The 18,944-nt window shown below is 36.5% G+C and overlaps 1 protein-coding gene across 1 annotated transcript in view; it reads right to left on the bottom strand.

Moving 5' to 3' along the window:
* Positions 1–17,371, bottom strand: part of LOC121388174 (E3 ubiquitin-protein ligase Midline-1-like) — a 46,986-nt gene extending 29,615 nt beyond the window's left edge. The window contains exons 1-2 of the mRNA XM_041519426.1: positions 17,192–17,371; positions 8,296–8,422 (exon numbers count right to left, since the gene is read on the bottom strand). Of these exons, the coding sequence (XP_041375360.1) occupies positions 8,296–8,350 (55 nt within the window). The 5' untranslated portion in view covers positions 8,351–8,422; positions 17,192–17,371. The remainder of the gene's footprint in view (positions 1–8,295; positions 8,423–17,191) is intronic.
* Between the last annotated feature and the right edge of the window lie 1,573 nt (positions 17,372–18,944).

Genomic DNA, 18,944 nt, shown 5'->3' with positions numbered 1-18,944 from the left:
CTCCAAAAAACAACCTCAGTTACTGGTGAAACTACATACACTGTTATTTCTATTAAAGCAAATAACAGGTATGTGTGCAGGGGGAGGGTTTTGGGGGTTGAAACCCCTCCCTGCTCTTAAAGCACTTCTTTTTTCTTTTTTCCCAAAGGTATTTACCGGAAGAGCATGACTTGTAACCCCTATAAACTTTGTTAACCACCCTAGATCCCCCTCTCCTAAAATTCCTGCACACATGCCTAAATAATCGATATTTTTCTACAATCTTATTCTGTAGGTGGTGGGCATGGGGAAAATGAAGTGTCCCCACCCTTCCATGTGAAAATTTATACAACAAGGGCTGGTAAAGGAAAGAAAAAGAGGACAAAATAAATAGAAAGCTTCAACTAAAATACACTTTCTGTGAGTAGTTATCACTGGAATATTTCTTAATATATAAAACATAATTTTATTTTATTCTGTATGTGGTTGATATATCTGAAAATAAAGTGTCCTCCTCACATCCCGGAACCTTTGTCAGCGTGTGATCATTTCAGCAACAGCCTTCAGTCATTGTGTTTTCGTGATGTAGCTTCACGCATGTCGAATCTATTGTATGTCCTATATATTACTTCTCAGTCACCGTCACTTAATTTCATTTTCAACATACAGTAGCAAGATGCTAACACACACACTAAAAAAAATCGTGTGGGCTACACACGTGACTAAAGTGTAAAATGTTAATTACATTGGTTAAGTATATATGGAGAAAATATGCTCTGTTGTAACCTGATCGAAAATATAAGTAGGCGAGCTTCTAGTAATTGAGTTAGTAGGCATTAAAAAAAACCTCACACACACTTAAAAATGGGACGCATTTACAAAGCTTCATTTTATCTTACACACATATTAAGTTCTACAAATACATTTACAATGTTAAAACACCTGTGTTTAAAGAATGTAAATTTTGCCCTATAATTTCTTTTGCTATGTTTAATGAGTTGACCGAGATACAGCAAATAATTCTGTTTCAAAGATTGGCCTGAAAGTTAATCTTTGGCCATCTGTTAAAATATTTTGAGGTTTTAAGAAATACAAATATTCCCAAAGTTGAAAATGTTAGCGAATATGTAGGTCATTGCAAGTGAGGCATTGTATGTATTTAAAAATATGAAAAATAATAAAACGCCGGGGCTAGATGGGTTCACAGTCGAATTTTAAAAATTCTTTTGGCAGGACATTGGAAAATATTTACTTTGAAGCATTAACCATTCATTTGAAATTGGCGAGCTGTCAATAACTCAAAAACAAGGCATTATTACTCTATTGCCAAAAGGAAACAAACCCCGTGATGTTCTAAAAAACTGGAGACCAATATCTTTACTAAATACCACTTATAAAATAATTTCTGGCTGTATAGCCAATAGAATAAAACAATCTATAGATAAATTAATTCGTGAAAATCAAAAGGGTTTCCTAGCAGGCAGGTGTATAGCCGAAAATACCAGATTATTATATAACCTGACAAATTACACTAGTGAAAATAATATTCCGGCACGCCTTTTATTAGTAGATTTTGAGAAAGCTTTTGATTCAGTATCTTGGGGATTTATTAACAAAACTTTTTAAAATTTGTAACTATGGCGAGGACATTATAAAATGGGTCAATATACAGTATTAAATAAGGACTGTATGTTAACTGTAATTCAAAATGGTGTTTTTACTAAAATTTTTCCAGTAGTGAGGGGATGTAGACAGGGGGACCCAATAGCACCATATCTTTTTATATTGTGCGCTAAGATCATGGGAAATTTGTTTAGAAAGGAGGAGTCAATTAAAGGAATAGTATAGAATAATGCAGTATGCAGACGATACAGCTATAACACTCGATGGGACAGAAGCTTCACTAAGGAACACATTAAATTTAATAGATCAATTTTCTAAATTCTCAGGATTGAAACCAAATATTGAAAAAACTATTGCTATTTGGATCGGATCAAATTCAAATAATACTCATAATCTATGTAAAGATAAAAACTTAAAATGGTCACAAAAGAATTTTACCTTCTTGGGAATTACATTTAGTGTCCAGTTAAATCAAATTGTACAATTGAATTATACTGACAAAATTGAAGAGATTTCAAAGTTACTGAATACCTGGTCTAAACGTCATCTTACTATGCTGGGTAGAATTACCGTTGTCAAATCCTTGGCTCTATCTAAACTTGTTCACCGTATTCTTAGTATCCCCAATCCAGATAATGGCATAATAAAAACAATCAACAAAATCTTTTATTCATATATTTGGAAGAGTTCCATAGATAGAATTTCTCGGAATTCGCTAATGCAGGATATAGAAAATGGTGGTTTAAAAATGGTAAACTTAGAATATTTTATGAATTCCTTAAAATTAACATGGATTAGAAGAGCAATAAATGGACATGATTCATTATGGTATCATATCCTTAGATGTCACCTCCCAAACAAAAATATTTTATTTACTAATATAGGAGATGATTACCATAAACTGTGTGGGAAAAAAATTACAAATATGTTCTGGAAACAGGTATTCAATATACTAGCATTATTCAAAAAGAAAGTGGAACTTAACGAAAATGATGTAAGTTCCGAACCATTGTGGTTCAACTCCCTAATTAAAATTGGTAACAAAAGCGTTTATTACCAGAATTGGAATGTAATAGGTATAACAAACGTACATGATATGTATGACCCAGATGGCAACTTATTTAAATATGATGGATTTTGTGAATTTTATGGCTTTCATCCACCATTTACTACATTTGAAGGGCTAAAGGCTGCAATATTACATACATGGCCATTTTTATCCACCAAACCACTTTCAGCTGACTTTCTATTTTGACCTAAGTATATAAATACCATAATACAAAACAAACAGGGGTCAAAACATATATATAACACCTATATAAAGTCGTCTTTTTCTCCACCAAAAAATATATCTAAATGGGAAAGAGAATTAAATTTTGAACAAGAATACAATAGGTGGAAAAGTATCAACAGCAATGTGTTCAGTATATCTAAGGATACCAAATTAAGATGGTTCCAATATAGAATAATCCAAAGAATTCTCCCTACAAAGTTTCTCTATAATATTAGAGTGATAAGCAGCCCAAAGTGTAGCTTCTGTAATGCGTATATTGAAACATATACGCATTTATTTTTTGATTGTGTACACGTCCAAAATTTAATTAAACAAGTCGAGCAATGGATAAAAGAAGCTGCAGACATTATAGTTATCTTCTCTCGTACCAGTTTTCTTCTTGGCCACTCAAAGAACAATATCATAATTGACATTATTGCTCTTTTGACAAAGCAATTTATATATAGTTCAAAATTTCAGAAGAAATCACTAGATATTAAAATATTAAAAATTCATATACATTCTTATTATATATTAGAAAAAAAAATGTATTCCAATAAAATCAAATATAATGAATTTATTAAAAGATGGAGTGTATACCATAAGTTGTTTGAATAAATATCTCTAGGTCATCCACCACTGACAGAATCTAAATATTTATTAACATATATACATGTACATGTATAAAAAAAATTGAGTGTTTAGTACTGAGTGAGGTTCAATGACGTGTTGGCAAGAGGTTTGTTGTTTTATTTCATATTATATTAATTTTGATCTGTGTATGTATGTATAAAAAAATATATATACTGTGTGAAAATGTGACCAAAAATTCAAAAAAAAAAATTCAAATAAAAGAAATATTAAAAAAAAATATGTTGGTTTGTTGTATGTCAGCCTATAATTTTGGATTGAATTTATAAGATGGATCCTTTTTAAATTAATATGGAATTCACAACTAAATACCAAATTTGAAAATGAAACGAAATGATTTTTATTTAACGACACACTCAACACATTTTATTTATGGTTATATGGCATCAGACATATGGTTAAAGGGACACACCCTAGTTACGTTTATTTGTTAACCATTACGGCGTTGTTTTTCGCTATTAAACCCCATTTTTCACCAAAAAAATAGCACTTTACTTACATTTTATTATTTAGAATACACATTTCCATTCACCTGAAGTGCTTTTTGGTAATCCTGATGTTTGTAAAACCACGAAATGCATTTTTTGCATTTTTTCACAAAACGTGTTGTCGAGAAAAAACCGTTAAGCAAGCGAGGTCCAATCTATTTTTAGAGGGGATATTTCCATTTCAATGTCACAGACGTTGGTATATCACGTGACCGTTATCATTTTGGTTCGGTTTGTTTTGTCGTGCACGGTTCGCGCAATCAACATCCGATTTGTTGTTGTTCATTTGTGATATTTTTCTTCACAGTTCGTGAACATTTTCAGTAACAATAAAGTTCAGACAAGTAAGTGTCTCAATACAAAACGTTACAAACCCTTAAAACCAATAATTTTGCTAAGTCTTGCGATATCTGGAGAGGGGATACAACCAGGACAGAACAGTTGGAACATGTCCAGGAGAGGTGAAACGAACGCACCCCAAGTCTGTGAAATTTGTCGTGACGTAGGCATTACTTACCTGGTACGGGAGGCACCCTGATCCTGTTGTGCTTCTACCGGTGAGACCGGCCTCGGTGGCGTCGTGGCAGGCCATCGGTCTACAGGCTGGTAGGTACTGGGTTCGGATCCCAGTCGAGGCATGCGATTTTTAATCCAGATACCGACTCCAAACCCTGAGTGAGTGCTCCGTAAGGCTCAATGGGTAGGTGTAAACCACTTGCACCGACCAGTGATCCATAACTGGTTCAACTAAGGCCATGGTTTGTGCTATCCTGCCTGTGGGAAGTGCAAATAAAAGATCCCTTGCTGCTAATCGGAAGAGTAGCCCATGTAATGGCGACAGCGGGTTTCCTCTCAAAATCTGTGTGGTCCTTAACCATATGTCTGACGCCATATAACCGTAAATAAAATGTGTTGAGTGCGTCGTTAAATAAAACACTTCTTTCTTTTTTTCTACCGGTGACATCAGAATACTAACTTTCAAAAATTATTTCAAGCAATTGGGACATGGGGATTCCCATGGTATTTATTGATATAAAACCTGCTTTTTCACTCCATTTGATAAAAACGTGATCTTAAGTGTGTTACAGGTTTGTAGATTAACCAAATTATTATTTATTTTCGCTGGATGGAACTAGGGTGTGCGGCTTTAAGGACCACACAGATATAGAGAGGGAACTTGCTGTCGCTACTTCATGGGCTACTCTTTTCGATTAGCAACAAGGGATCTTTTATATGCACCATCCCACAGACAGGATAACACATAAAACAGCTTTTGATATACCAGTTGTGGTGCACTGGCTGGAGCGAGAAATAGCCCAATGGGCCCACCAATTGGGATCGATCCCAGACTGACCGTGCATCAAGTGAAAGCTTTACCACTGGGCTACATCCTGCTCAAACCAAATTTGGATGCATGAAAACTAAATTTTCACATTACTATATACATGTATATAAAAAAATAACCTGTTTTAAATATTTTTTTACCTGGACATTCCACATATTTTCCCATATATACTGATGGAAAGAAATAAAGGATCACACAGATAGCAACAAGAAATAATAACTACATCAAAAATCTATTCATATTGTCCGAAGTTGACTGGAAAGATATAGGCAGCACATTCAACACTAATGACATTCAATTCCACATTACAACTTGGTATGAAATACAGACATTACTACACTAGTAGTGAATTAAATTTGGTCTACAAATTGATGTGTTCCCTTATTTCTTTCCATCAGTATATATTAAAATGATTATTAAAGGGACATACCGGAGTTTGCTACCACTGTAAATAATTCCATAGAATAATAAAAATATTTAACAACTAAAGTTAGTTTTTGTATATCAGATGTGTTTCTGGCCGTCCTTTCATTTTACTTCTGAACATCAATTTTATAATGGCTATTAAATACTTTGAAGATGAAATACAGTCTTGGCTACTGACAATATATTTGTCCATAAATGTATTTGATGTGTAATTTAAAAAAGCTCTACCAGTCTAAAATATGTTACGTTGGCAGCAAACTGTATTTGATGCGTGATTAAAAAAGCTCTACCAGTCTAAAATATGTTACATTGTTACATTGGCAGCAAACTGTATTTGATGTGTAATTGAAAAAGCTCTACCAGTCTAAAATACGTTACATTGTTACACTGGCAGCAAACTGTATTAGATGTATAATTAAAAAAGCTCTACCAGTCTAAAATATGTTACATTGGCAGCAAACTGTATTTGATGCCTGATTAAAAAAGCTCTACCAGTCTAAAATATGTTACATTGTTACATTGGCAGCAAACTGTATTTGATGTGTAATTAAAAAAGCTCTACCAGTCTAAAATATGTTACATTGGCAGCAAACTGTATTTGATGTGTAATTAAAAAAGCTCTACCAGTCTAAAATATGTTACATTGGCAGCAAACTGTATTTGATGTGTAATTAAAAAAGCTCTACCAGTCTAAAATATGTTACATTGGCAGCAAACTGTATTTGATGTGTAATTAAAAAAGCTCTACCAGTCTAAAATATGTTACATTGGCAGCAAACTGTATTTGATGCATGATTAAAAAAGCTCTACCAGTCTAAAATATGTTACATTGTTACATTGGCAGCAAACTGTATTAGATGCATAATTAAAAAAGCTCTACCAGTCTAAAATATGTTACCGTATATTTTCGCCTATAAGTCGAATTTTTTTCACCCAAAAATTATTTTATAACTTAGGGATTGACTTATAAGAGGGTAAAAAAAATTCACCCAAAAATATTACCGTTTTGGGGATTATTTTACAAGTTTTATTGTTGAAGTATGCCCTGTATTTATACTCAAATACGTTAATTTGACACATTAATTTTTTTATAACCTATTTTTTTTGGCATTGTAACGGTTTTGGTTATTTGAAAAGGCGTGCGATCTCACTCACATGCCAAAACAACAGTCCATTTAGTTAAAATAACAGTCATCACTAATAGCAAAAATGTAAACAATACTAACTACCTGTTGCCTGAGTTTATTTTGAAATCTGGTCACTGGCATTAATGGTTGTTCAAACAATGTTTTGTCGGTGATTAACTTCATGAATATTACTGAGCTTTCCCTTAAAATAGACTGATCTCTGCAGTTCACTAGAGCAATAGTGTACTTTCCAGAGTTATCCTCCTTACATGTATTAATATGGCGGCAAAACATGTGATTAATCGATGATACATGTACTTTCAGTTTTATCGTAGTGATCTGTTGTCAGTGTTTATAAATAAAGTTGTTGTCTTTGCACAAAACCATGCTGTACAGTGCCATACAGTAACAGTCAAACAGCTTTCACTCTCTACTAAGGGAATATTTCGTTTTGATGCTATGTAGTTTGATTGGAATATTATTGCGATGTACAAAACGTGAAAAACGAAGTTTGTAAAATAATTTTCTTTTGTTCAGATATTGTACATTATTGTTCTCATGAGCCGAAAATAAGAAATATTTCAATATTTATACGTTGTTTTTCATGGGTCGACTTGTAAACGGGTCAATAAAAAAATAAGTTTTCAGGGCTTGAAATTAGGGACTCGACTTATAGCCGAGATCGACTTACAGGCGAAGATATGATACATTGGCAGCAAACTGTATTTGATGCGTGATTAAAAAAGCTCTACCAGTCTAAAATATGTTACATTGTTACATTGGCAGCAAACTGTATTTGATGCGTGATTAAAAAAGCTCTACCAGTCTAAAATATGTTACATTGTTACATTGGCAGCAAACTGTATTTGATGCGTGATTAAAAAGCTCTACCAGTCTAAAATATGTTACATTTTACATTGGCAGCAATGTGTATTTGATGCGTGATTAAAAAAGCTCTACCAGTCTAAAATATGTTACATTGTTACATTGGCAGCAAACTGTATTTGATGCGTGATTAAAAAAGCTCTACCAGTCTAAAATATGTTACATTGTTACATTGGCAGCAAACTGTATTTGATGCGTGATTAAAAAAGCTCTACCAGTCTAAAATATGTTACATTGTTACATTGGCAGCAAACTGTATTTGATGCGTGATTAAAAAAGCTCTACCAGTCTAAAATATGTTACATTGTTACATTGGCAGCAAACTGAGGAGTTTCTTTAAAGGGACAGACCCTAGTCTTTAAACACTATAGCCTATTTTTTCACTATTAGAGCCGTTTATGATTACTGAAATCAAACATTACTTAGGGTCTGCTTCTTTAGAGGTTGAACAGTGTGGTTTTTCACTTAGTGACTCTACACTTAAACCTAAACACTTACCTGCCGATGCAGTTCGACTGTGGATGGAGACTCGTGGTTTAACGAGGTCACTCATGGTGAGCGTCGTCGTCGTCGTCGTCACCACCAGCAGATTTACAACACACGTGTCACATGGCCAACATGATCCCTGCAACAACAACAGGTGGCATGTAACTCAATGGTAGGTAGAAAGAAAGAACAAAATGTTTTACTTAACCATGTACTCAACACATTGTTATTTACAGTAATATGGTGTCTGACATATAGCTAAGGACCACACATATGATTAGAGAGGAAACCCACTGCTGCCACTGGACTCTTTTTTATTAGCAGCAAGAGATATTTTAAATACAGAATCCCTTAGACAAGATACCATACCATACCCTTTGTTAAACCAATTGTAGAGCATCCCTTAGACAAGATACCATACCCTTCATTAAACCAATTGTAGAACATCCCTTACACAGGATACCATACCCTACCCTACCCTTTGTTAAACCCATTGTAGAACATCCCTTACACAGGATACCATACCCTACCCTTTGTTAAACCCATTGTAGAACATCCCTTAGACAAGATACCATACCATACCCTTCGTTAAACCCATTGTAGAACATCCCTTAGACAGGATACCATACCCTACCCTTTGTTAAACCAAGTGTAGAACATCCCTTAGACAGGATACCATACCCTACCCTTTGTTAAACCAGTTATAGAACATCCCTTAGACAGGATACCATACTCTACCCTTTGTTAAACCATGTGTAGAACATCCCTTAGACAGGATATCATACCAACCAATGCCCCATGACTAGTACATGAAAGGCTGTGGTATGTGTTTTCCTGTTCTGGGAAAGTGCATATAAAAGATCCCTTGATGCTTTATAATTAGGAGTAGCCTATGTGGTGGCAGTGGGTTTCCCTCTTATTTCGCTCTCTTGATCAAATATCAAAATAACCAAATGTTACATACCAAATGGTCGTAAATTTAAAATTGTTCTCAGGTGGATTTAAAACAAACATTCCTTTTCTTTCTAAATAGCTGTAATTTAAAATATGCTGAGGTGTCATTAAACCAACATTCCTTTCCTTTCTATTCCTGCAAGAACAGGATGATCAGTCTTCGACTCTTCATACATCATCTGATTGTCAGAAGCAAACTGGCTCAAAGAAGCGGTATTTATAAAGACTGAGAGAGCAAGAGAGAAGTGTTTCTTACTGCCATGGATACCGCTGGTAATGCCAATTTTCAATTTTCCTTAGACTGGATACCATACCCTACCCTTTGTTAAACCAATTGTAGAACATCCCTTAGACAGGATACCATACCATATCCTTTGTTAAACCAAGTGTAGAACATCCTTTAGACAGGATACCATACCCTACCCTTTGTTAAACCAATTGTAGAACATCCCTCAGACAGGATACCCTACCCTACCCTTTGTTAAACCAAATGTAGAACATCCCTTAGACAGGATACCCTACCCTACCCTACGTTAAACCAATTGTAGAACAACCCTTAGACAGGATACCCTACCCTACGTTAAACCAATTGTAGAACCCTTAGACAGGATACCCTACCCTACCCTACGTTAAACCAATTGTAGAACATCCCTTAGACAGGATACCATACCTACCCTTTGTTAAACTAATTGTAGAACATACCTTAGACAGGATACCATACCCTACCCTTTGTTAAACCAATTGTAGAACATCCCTTAGACAGGTTACCCTACCCTACCCTACGTTAAACCAATTGTAGGACAACTCTTAGACAGGATACCATACCCTACCCTTTGTTAAACCAATTGTAGAACATTCCATAGACAGGATATCATACCCTACCCTTTGTTAAACCAATTGTAGAACATCCCTTAGACAGGATACCATACCCTACCCTTTGTTAAACCAATTGTAGAGCATCCCATAGACAGAATACCATACCCTATCCTTTGTTAAACCAATTGTAGAGCATCCCTTAGACAGGATACCATACCCTACCCTTTGTTAAACCAATTGTAGAACATCCCTTAGACAGGATACCCTACCCTACCCTACGTTAAACCAAGTGTAGAACAACCCTTAGACAGGATACCATACCCTACCCTTTGTTAAACCAATTGTAGAACATTCCATAGACAGGATATCATACCCTACCCTTTGTTAAACCAATTGTAGAACATCCCTTAGACAGGATACCCTACCCTACCCTTTGTTAAACCAATTGTAGAACATCCCTTATACAGGATACCCTATCCTACCCTTTGTTAAACCAGTTATAGAACATCCCTTAGACAGGATACCATACCCTACCCTTTGTTAAACCAATTGTAGAGCATCCCTTAGACAGGATACCCTACCCTACCCTTTGTTAAACCAGTTATAGAACATCCCTTAGACAGAATACCATACCCTACCCTTTGATAAACCAAGTGTAGAGCATCCCACAGACAGGATACCATACCCTACCCTTTGTTAAACCAAGTGTAGAACATCCCTTAGACAGGATATCATACCAACCAATGCCCCATGACTAGTACATGAAAGGCTGTGGTATGTGTTTTCCTGTCCTGGGAAAGTGCACATAAAAGATCCCTTGATGCTTTATAATTATGAGTAGCCTATGTGGTGGCAGTGGGTTTCCCTTTTATTTTGCTCTCTTGACCAAATATCAAAATAACCAAATGTTACATACCAAATGGTCGTAAATTTAAAATTGTTCTCAGGTGGATTTAAAACAAACATTCCTTTTCTTTCTAAATAGCTGTAATTTAAAATATGCTGAGGTGTCATTAAACCAACATTCCTTTCCTTTCTATTCCTGCAAGAACAGGATGATCAGTCTTTGACTCTTCATACATCATCTGATTGTCAGAGGCAAACTGGCTCAAAGAAGCGGTATTTATAAAGACTGAGAGAGCAAGAGAGAAGTATTTCTTACTGCCATGGATACCGCTGGTAATGCCAGTTTTCAATTTTCCTGCATGTTTTCACTTCATGCACATACATGTAAATTATATATTTAGCATAAAGTAAAATTTCAAGAATTTTTCTGCTTCAAATTATTTTTTATGGCAATCTGCAAAAGCCTTTTGTCCTGTTTTTTCTTCCATCCTCTTGTTGAGTACAAGTTATGGCATATGTTAGACGCTGTCAACAACAAGCATGCTTAAACATTCGAACAAAACCTCTCAAAACCGGACCCTTGGTAAACAGGAATTCCCCCAAAACACATAGGTTTTTCACTGTCCCTTTGTAAACATCAGTACAAAACCTCTCTAAAGCAGATACATGTACCCCTAAAAACTGAACTTTTTACTTGGTCCATGGGTTTCTGGTTTTGAGGGGTTTCATTGTATTTCTTATATGCATGATAATACAAACATATTTAAAATAAACTGAAATATCTCTCTTTTAAAGTGACCTACAAATCTGTTATCTTCAATCAGTTGTAACAAACACCCCTATTAAATATGTTTTATGTGGTGTCCTCTATTCAAACAACACATTTATACCTTGGTTGGAGATACAATACAGAAATGAGTTCACAAAGGCTTATCATTAGAAACTGGAGATTGTGGTTTATAAACATATATTGTATGTTACAACCACAAGTGGATACCCGTGACTGAACTACACAAATAGCATATAGCATGTAGGTCATTATTATATGTGGCAAATAGCTATAAACAGTGATCATGACCCTTTCATATAATAAAGTATTACCTATATATACTAAATACAGGTAATTATATCATTTTATACAATGGAACAGGTGCAAATCTTGGGTTTGCAATTCTTATATGATGTAGTTCGGTGGCACTAGTGGATCATTCTAGCCAATGTGCCATGACTGGTGTATCAAAGGCCATGGTATGTACTATCCTGTCTGTGGGATGGTGCATATAAAAGATCCCTTGCTACTAATGGCAAAATGCAGCAGGTTTCCTTTCTATGACTATATATGTCAAAACTACCAATGGTTGACATCCAGTAGCCGATGATTAATAAATCAATGTGCTCTAGTGGTATCATTAAACAAAACAAAACAAACTGATAAACAAAACTTACATTCTATATACAAAGGCAAAATTAATTAACTGACCAAATATTTCTGAAATATGGAGTGGGGAGTTGGGGAGGCTGGGTATCTACGGTAGACCAGTATGCACTGTGTTAATTTACTTGAAAATAGCCACAGCACTATTGACTTAAACTCAATAATTAATACAAAACAAAACATTCAGTAGCATTATAAATATTTACTTACATGTTTACTACAATATGTGTATGAGGTCATGTTTTATTTAACGATGCACTCGACACATTTTATTTACGGTTATATGGTGTCAGACATATAGTTACGGATCACACAGATATTGAGAGAGGAAACCTGCTGTTGCCACTTCATGGGCTACTCTTTTCTATTAGCAGCAAGGGATCTTTTATATGCACCATCCCACAGACAGGATAGTACATACCACGGCCTTTGTTACACCAGTTGTGGATCACTGGCTGGAACGAAAAATAGCCCAATGGGTCCACCCACGGGGAATATGTGTATGAGATACAAAATATAAAAAAAAGTATTAAAAGTCCAAAACCGTTTTAACATTTATATATATACTGTCAAACCTGTATATAACGGCCACACAAGGGACCTGACAAAAGTGGCCATTATAGAGAGGTGACCCGTATATACAAGTTCAAAATTAGAACCCATATATTAGAGAATATCACAACTGTCATAAAAAAAGATGTCTCATTTTTAAACCATTCCCACACTAGCTTGTTTATGTCATTCATTGTCTGTTGCTTTCTTCTGCCTTTTTCTTTAGGCTGAAACATTATTGTCAAAATCGGCCAGAACATCAGCTTTCCTTTTTAAAATAGACTTAATCTGAAAACGTCCTACACCAAAATGATTGGCGATCTTTCGCGCACTTAAATTGCCTTTCTCAGATTTGTTAATAGTGTTGATTTTCTGTTCTAACGTAAAAGCAGTTCGATTTTTTGGTGGCATTTTGCATGCAAACGTATTCGTTGATATATTTCGCAAACGCTAACATTGACTTGCAGAAGATATTTTGTGTAATTGAAGGTTATTACCCATGTGGCATGTTTGACTCGTTTGTTTGTTTCATGTCACCGCTAATCCTTCAGTGGAGTATGACCGTTGATTACAGCTGAATAAGATCAGGAGTCACTTAAATTATCCGAACAATGACCGCCGCCTTCAGCAATTCATGTTTATTTACCAATCATGTCTGACTAGAAACAATGAAACAACTAACATAATACCTCATTTGTTTAGTTTCTCGAAACCCACTGGGCTATTTCTTGTTCCAGCCAGTACACGACTGGTATATCAAAGGCTGTGGTATGTTCTATTCTGTCTGTGGGATGGTGCATGTAAAAGATACCTTGCTACTAATTAAAACATGTAGTGGGTTTTCTCAATTATATGTCAAAATTACCAAATGTTTAAAATCCAGTAGCCAATGATTAATAAATCAATGTACTCTAGTGGTGTTGCTAAACAAAATGAACAAGTTTACATAATGACATATATATATCAATAGATGAAATAATACAGAAAACTCTCCTGATTAAGCGGATTACCTATGAATACCTTTGGCTATGTGTGTGTGCACAGATCTCAGCCTGTGTGTCTCCAATGCGGTGGTTCGAGGTGTTTGCCGAAGCATACACTCTGTGGAAGGCAAACTGGAATTGTTTAACAACTCCACTGATTATACATTCACCAGGCAGAACCCACTGTCTCCGCAGGAAGTTACTAAACTGCCATGTCTCACGGCTGGGGGTAACTGTCTCTTACTTCCTGTTCAGAGACAGCCTGGCTTTTTTTCACTTCTATTGTTAACTGCTAATTTAACTTAATGATACCATTTTGTAGAAAAACAACTAATACGTAGCCATTTGTTAAAGTATTAAGAAGGAATTTGAACGTGCCGTTAATTCGATAATCAATAACAAAAAGAATATTGTTGTTTACCCAACACAGGTGTGTGTGCAGGAAATTGTGCAGGGGGTCTACACTAATGCAAGTAAAGCTTTGGGGGGGGGGGGGGGGAGTTGGATCAAGCTCTCTCCCAAAACCACCATTTTGTACAGTTACCAAAAACAGTTTTACTGAAATATATGACCATCAAAATGGTAATATAAATATTGTACATAAACATAAATTACTGTATGTTTGACATCCAATGTGCTCAAAAACCAAACTTGAACTTTGTTGTGTTGTTATTTTAGAAAACAAAATTAGCTATCTTTACTGGGTGCTGAAGGAAGTAGACTGAAAATTTTGAGGATGTACCAATTCTGCATTTATATATGTGTATCATAATATTTACACAAAGTTTGGAGAAACTTTTCTTACCCACTGAACTGAATTAGCCAGCTTTTGCACGATGCTAGATAAATCTGTCTAGCACCCCGGTGCTGGATGATTTCAACATACGTGTGACATTATAGCTCATGTTTTACGACGATCAACGTCAAAACTCATGGTTTTTAAAATTCTGTTTGCCATTTCATGTTGTATCATTGTTTTAAAAATATTTAAACAAATTAATATTTTCGACTCCATATTTATTGTTAAGTTGTTATATTTTTATGTCGTTGCATAAGGTGGACTATATTTTTCTGCGTGTGATTATAAATGACTTTGTAGGTGAAATGTTTATGAATCGTTCTACAATAAACAAACCTTGAGTAGCTTACAAAATTAATGTTTTGCTACTGTAATTAAATGTGCAAGAAAAAGTAATCAATCACCGTTGTGAGGTATAGATAAGGCAATTCCAACCTTCGGGACAAAATGTTTTTGTAAATATTTTGTCCCTCGGGTTGGAAGTGCCGTATCTATACCTCACAACAGTGATACTCATACATTCTATAAATCTTCACCTGTTACCTAACCTCATCCTCTGGTTCACTCCTCAAAAATACATACCGGTAATAGTACGCTTTTAACCAATAAATAAAATCCCAAAGAACATAACATTATGACAATTAATAAAGTTCTACAAGCAAAGCAGTAATCAGGGATCATTCAACAATTATGTAATGCAAAATAGGCAATTTTTATCGTTCTTCTCATATTCAACCCACACTATGTATGTATTGTTTTATAAAATTTAATACAGTAAAAACAAAAAAAAGGTTTGATTAGGATGGCCATGGACCCCGTGCCCCCCACCCTCTTTGTTATGCCACTGTGTCAAAGATCACTGTATAAAAGCCAATAGCTACATGTAACATACATGTACAACAAATAAAACATACTATCTGCCTTGAGAACAAAAAAGAATGTTTGTTGAAATACATTTTAAACTACTGCTACTTAAGAATTGAACGTGAAACATTTTTGAGTTTCATGCTAGTATGAAACGCAAAACAGCTTTACACACTGTATGAATGGCGTAGCGCGAAGCCATTCATACTAACGTGTGTAAAGCGGTTTTGCATTTCATATGTATTTGGTGTCTAACTGGGGCACACACTTTGCTCTGTCACCACAAGTATAGTGCAGGTTCATTTCTCATTTAAAGGCATCGGGTTTCTCCGTGTAGCATTGGTATTGGTTAACAACGTAACTTTAATGTCATGACTGGACTAGAGAATAATCAAGCTCTGTGGCATGAAAAGAGGTGTATTTTAGCTGGTGACTATTTGTTTGTCAACAATTGCCGAAGTATTACATAACCTTCCCCTACAACATATCAATAAGGGGAGGGCTAGAGGTGACTGAACTATTTTATGGGATAAAAAAAAAAAAATTGTGAAATAAATGGTTTATGGAGTTTATGTTTTCATTAATTTCTTCTTCTTCTGCGTTCAAGCTATAGTTGATCACGCTTTAGATATGGAGTCCGGTTGTGGTGATCCATTGGGACAACACCACTTTGAAGTTTGATATATATATTTGATATATATATATATATATATATATATATATATATATATATATATCGGGATGCAGATGATTCGTCCTCTGGACCTTTCGTCCACTAAAAATTTGTCCACTGTTGAACTCAAGACAATTCGTCCACAACCAAAAAATGTTCTTCGACAATTCGTCCACTATAATTTTTATAGTTAATTTAGAACATGGTGGGAACTTGGTAGCAGAATGGAGATAATATCTTTGTTTATTGGTTGGTTACTTCGAATGACATCACGTTATGGCATTTTTTTTTTTACATAAATGACGAAATTTTAGTTTAGTTTCTAGCTTTGTTTTCTAAAATAGTATGTCAGAATAATAGGTGTAATTGAAGAGCAATTTGAATAACAACATATCAACAAAGTACTATAAAGGACACAGACAGACAATAACAAGTTGATAATGCCACTAAAATGTAGTTTGTTTCATATACTATAGTAGTTTACCACAAAACGAAAATAACTGACAATTTCAATGACTAAGAAATATCGTTTTACATTTATTGGTCTAAATGTTGTAATCGAGTGGACGAATTGTCCGAGGTGGGTGGACGAATTGTACGTGGACGAATTGTACGGTGGACGAAATGTCCAGAGGACGAACCGTCTGGAAAGCTATATATCCATCTGCAAGCACTGGCAGTCGAGGTTAATCTTGACAAACTAGTTAAAGAATGGACCATGAGATAGTGATTAATTTATACTTACATGTTTGAAATTATTGTTGTTGGTGAAGCTTTTAAACAATGAAGAAAAACAAACTGTGCACAGTTTTAAGCATAACGAATTTAGGGGCATTGGCGACGCTCGATAGCCATAGACCCATCTCCCGTGGTGCAACCTGGGTCTAATTACATGCATTCTAATCAAATAACGTCTGCTTAACAGTTATACAATCTGTGGATTGTTTTGTTAGTCACAATCGAGGTAATTAACCAAAATAACTTACCTGAAACGAGAACAAACACTTTACTGTAGCTTATGCACAGTGCCATACGTACATCATCCCTATTTCCGGTGTTTTTGGTGGATCCATTGTTCGGAACAATTCGTAAATGTTCGTTTACACTAGTCTCGAACACGGCAGCGTACGACAAATCCGCCGTCAGCGCTGTTTTCAGCGGTATATATATACTCTTCAAAAAAAGAAACGCAAAAGGGTACAAATGGGTTATAACTCCGATTTTATGTTTCCTACCGGTTCATGCTTTGTGAATATAAGGTCATTGCATGTCCCAAACACATTCCCACGGTTACATTCGATAAAACGCAGCTACTGTAAAATAAAGTTTCAAAATGTGAATATTCGCAAAAACGCAGCCACGTGCAAACCATGTCACCACTGCACGTGCGTTGTCTGCACGTGCAACATGAACACCGACAGTATAAAAGTGCAGGGTATTCGCTTGCCTGGCCTCTGTATCTGGCCGACAGTTGACAATCCAGGACATGCCAGAACCGCAGAGAAACAATGCCATCGGCCGACTAAACGCAGGCGAATCCAGAACGGCCGTTGCCAGGGCATTCCATGTGTCCCCAAGCACCATCTCCAGACTGTGGGACCGTTACCAGCAACATGGATCGACACGTGACCTCCCTAGATCCGGTCGACCACGGGTCACTACCCCCGGCAGGACCGCTACATCCGGGTACGCCACCTTCGGGAACGATTGACTACTGCCACCTCCACAGCCGCAGCAATACCAGGTTTGCGCAGGATATCCGACCAGACCGTACGGAACCGCCTACGTGAGGTAGGAATTCGTGCCAGCCGTCCAGTTCGAGGTGTCATCTTAACACCACAACACCGTCGACTCCGACTGCAGTGGTGCCAGATTCATCGACATTGGCCTCAACTGCGATGGAGACAGGTGTGGTTCAATGACGAGTCCCGATTTCTGCTCCGACGTCATGATGGAAGATGTCGCGTGTATAGGCGTCGTGGTGAACGTTATGCGGCAAACTGCGTGCAGGAAGTGGACAGATTCGGCGGGGGTAGTGTCATGGTGTGGGCAGCCATCTCACACACTGGCAGAACTGACCTGATCCACGTGCAGGGCAACCTGAATGCACAGGGCTACATTGACCAGATCCTCCGGCCACACATCGTTCCAGTTATGGCCAACGCCAACGCAGTGTTCCAACATGACAACGCCAGGCCTCACACAGCACGTCTCACAACGGCTTTCCTACAGAACAACAACATTAATGTCCTTCCTTGGCCATCGATATCACCGGATTTGAACCCAATTGAGCATCTATGGGACGAGTTGGACCGACGCCTCCGACAGCGACAACCACAGCCACAGACCCTGCCCGAGCTGGCAGCAGCCTTGCAGGCCGAGTGGGCCACCATCCCACGGGACGTCATCCGTACTCTGGTTGCTTCAATGGGCAGGCGGTGTCAGGCAGTTGTCAACACACGCGGAGGCCACACCCGGTATTGACTCCAGATGACCTTGACCTTGGTGGTGTGTCCTATCACTTACTCACAATGGACTAGAGTGAATTGTGAACAATCCTGCAACATTTGGTAATTATCGGACTCACCATTCAATAATTAAATCAATTCTCCAAATGTTACGACAATGTGGTTTTGCGTTTCTTCTTTTGAAGAGTATACACAAGGCTGCGTTGTATACGCTGAGCGCTACCGGCCTTGGTAGTCTAGTGGTTTAGCCATCGGACTTTTAAATCTGGTA

This window comes from Gigantopelta aegis, chromosome 14 (genome assembly GCF_016097555.1).
Source record: "Gigantopelta aegis isolate Gae_Host chromosome 14, Gae_host_genome, whole genome shotgun sequence".
Lineage (NCBI taxonomy): Eukaryota > Metazoa > Mollusca > Gastropoda > Neomphalida > Peltospiridae > Gigantopelta > Gigantopelta aegis.
The sequence above is the reverse complement of the archived record's forward strand: the minus strand, read 5'-3'. Positions and strand labels throughout refer to the sequence as shown.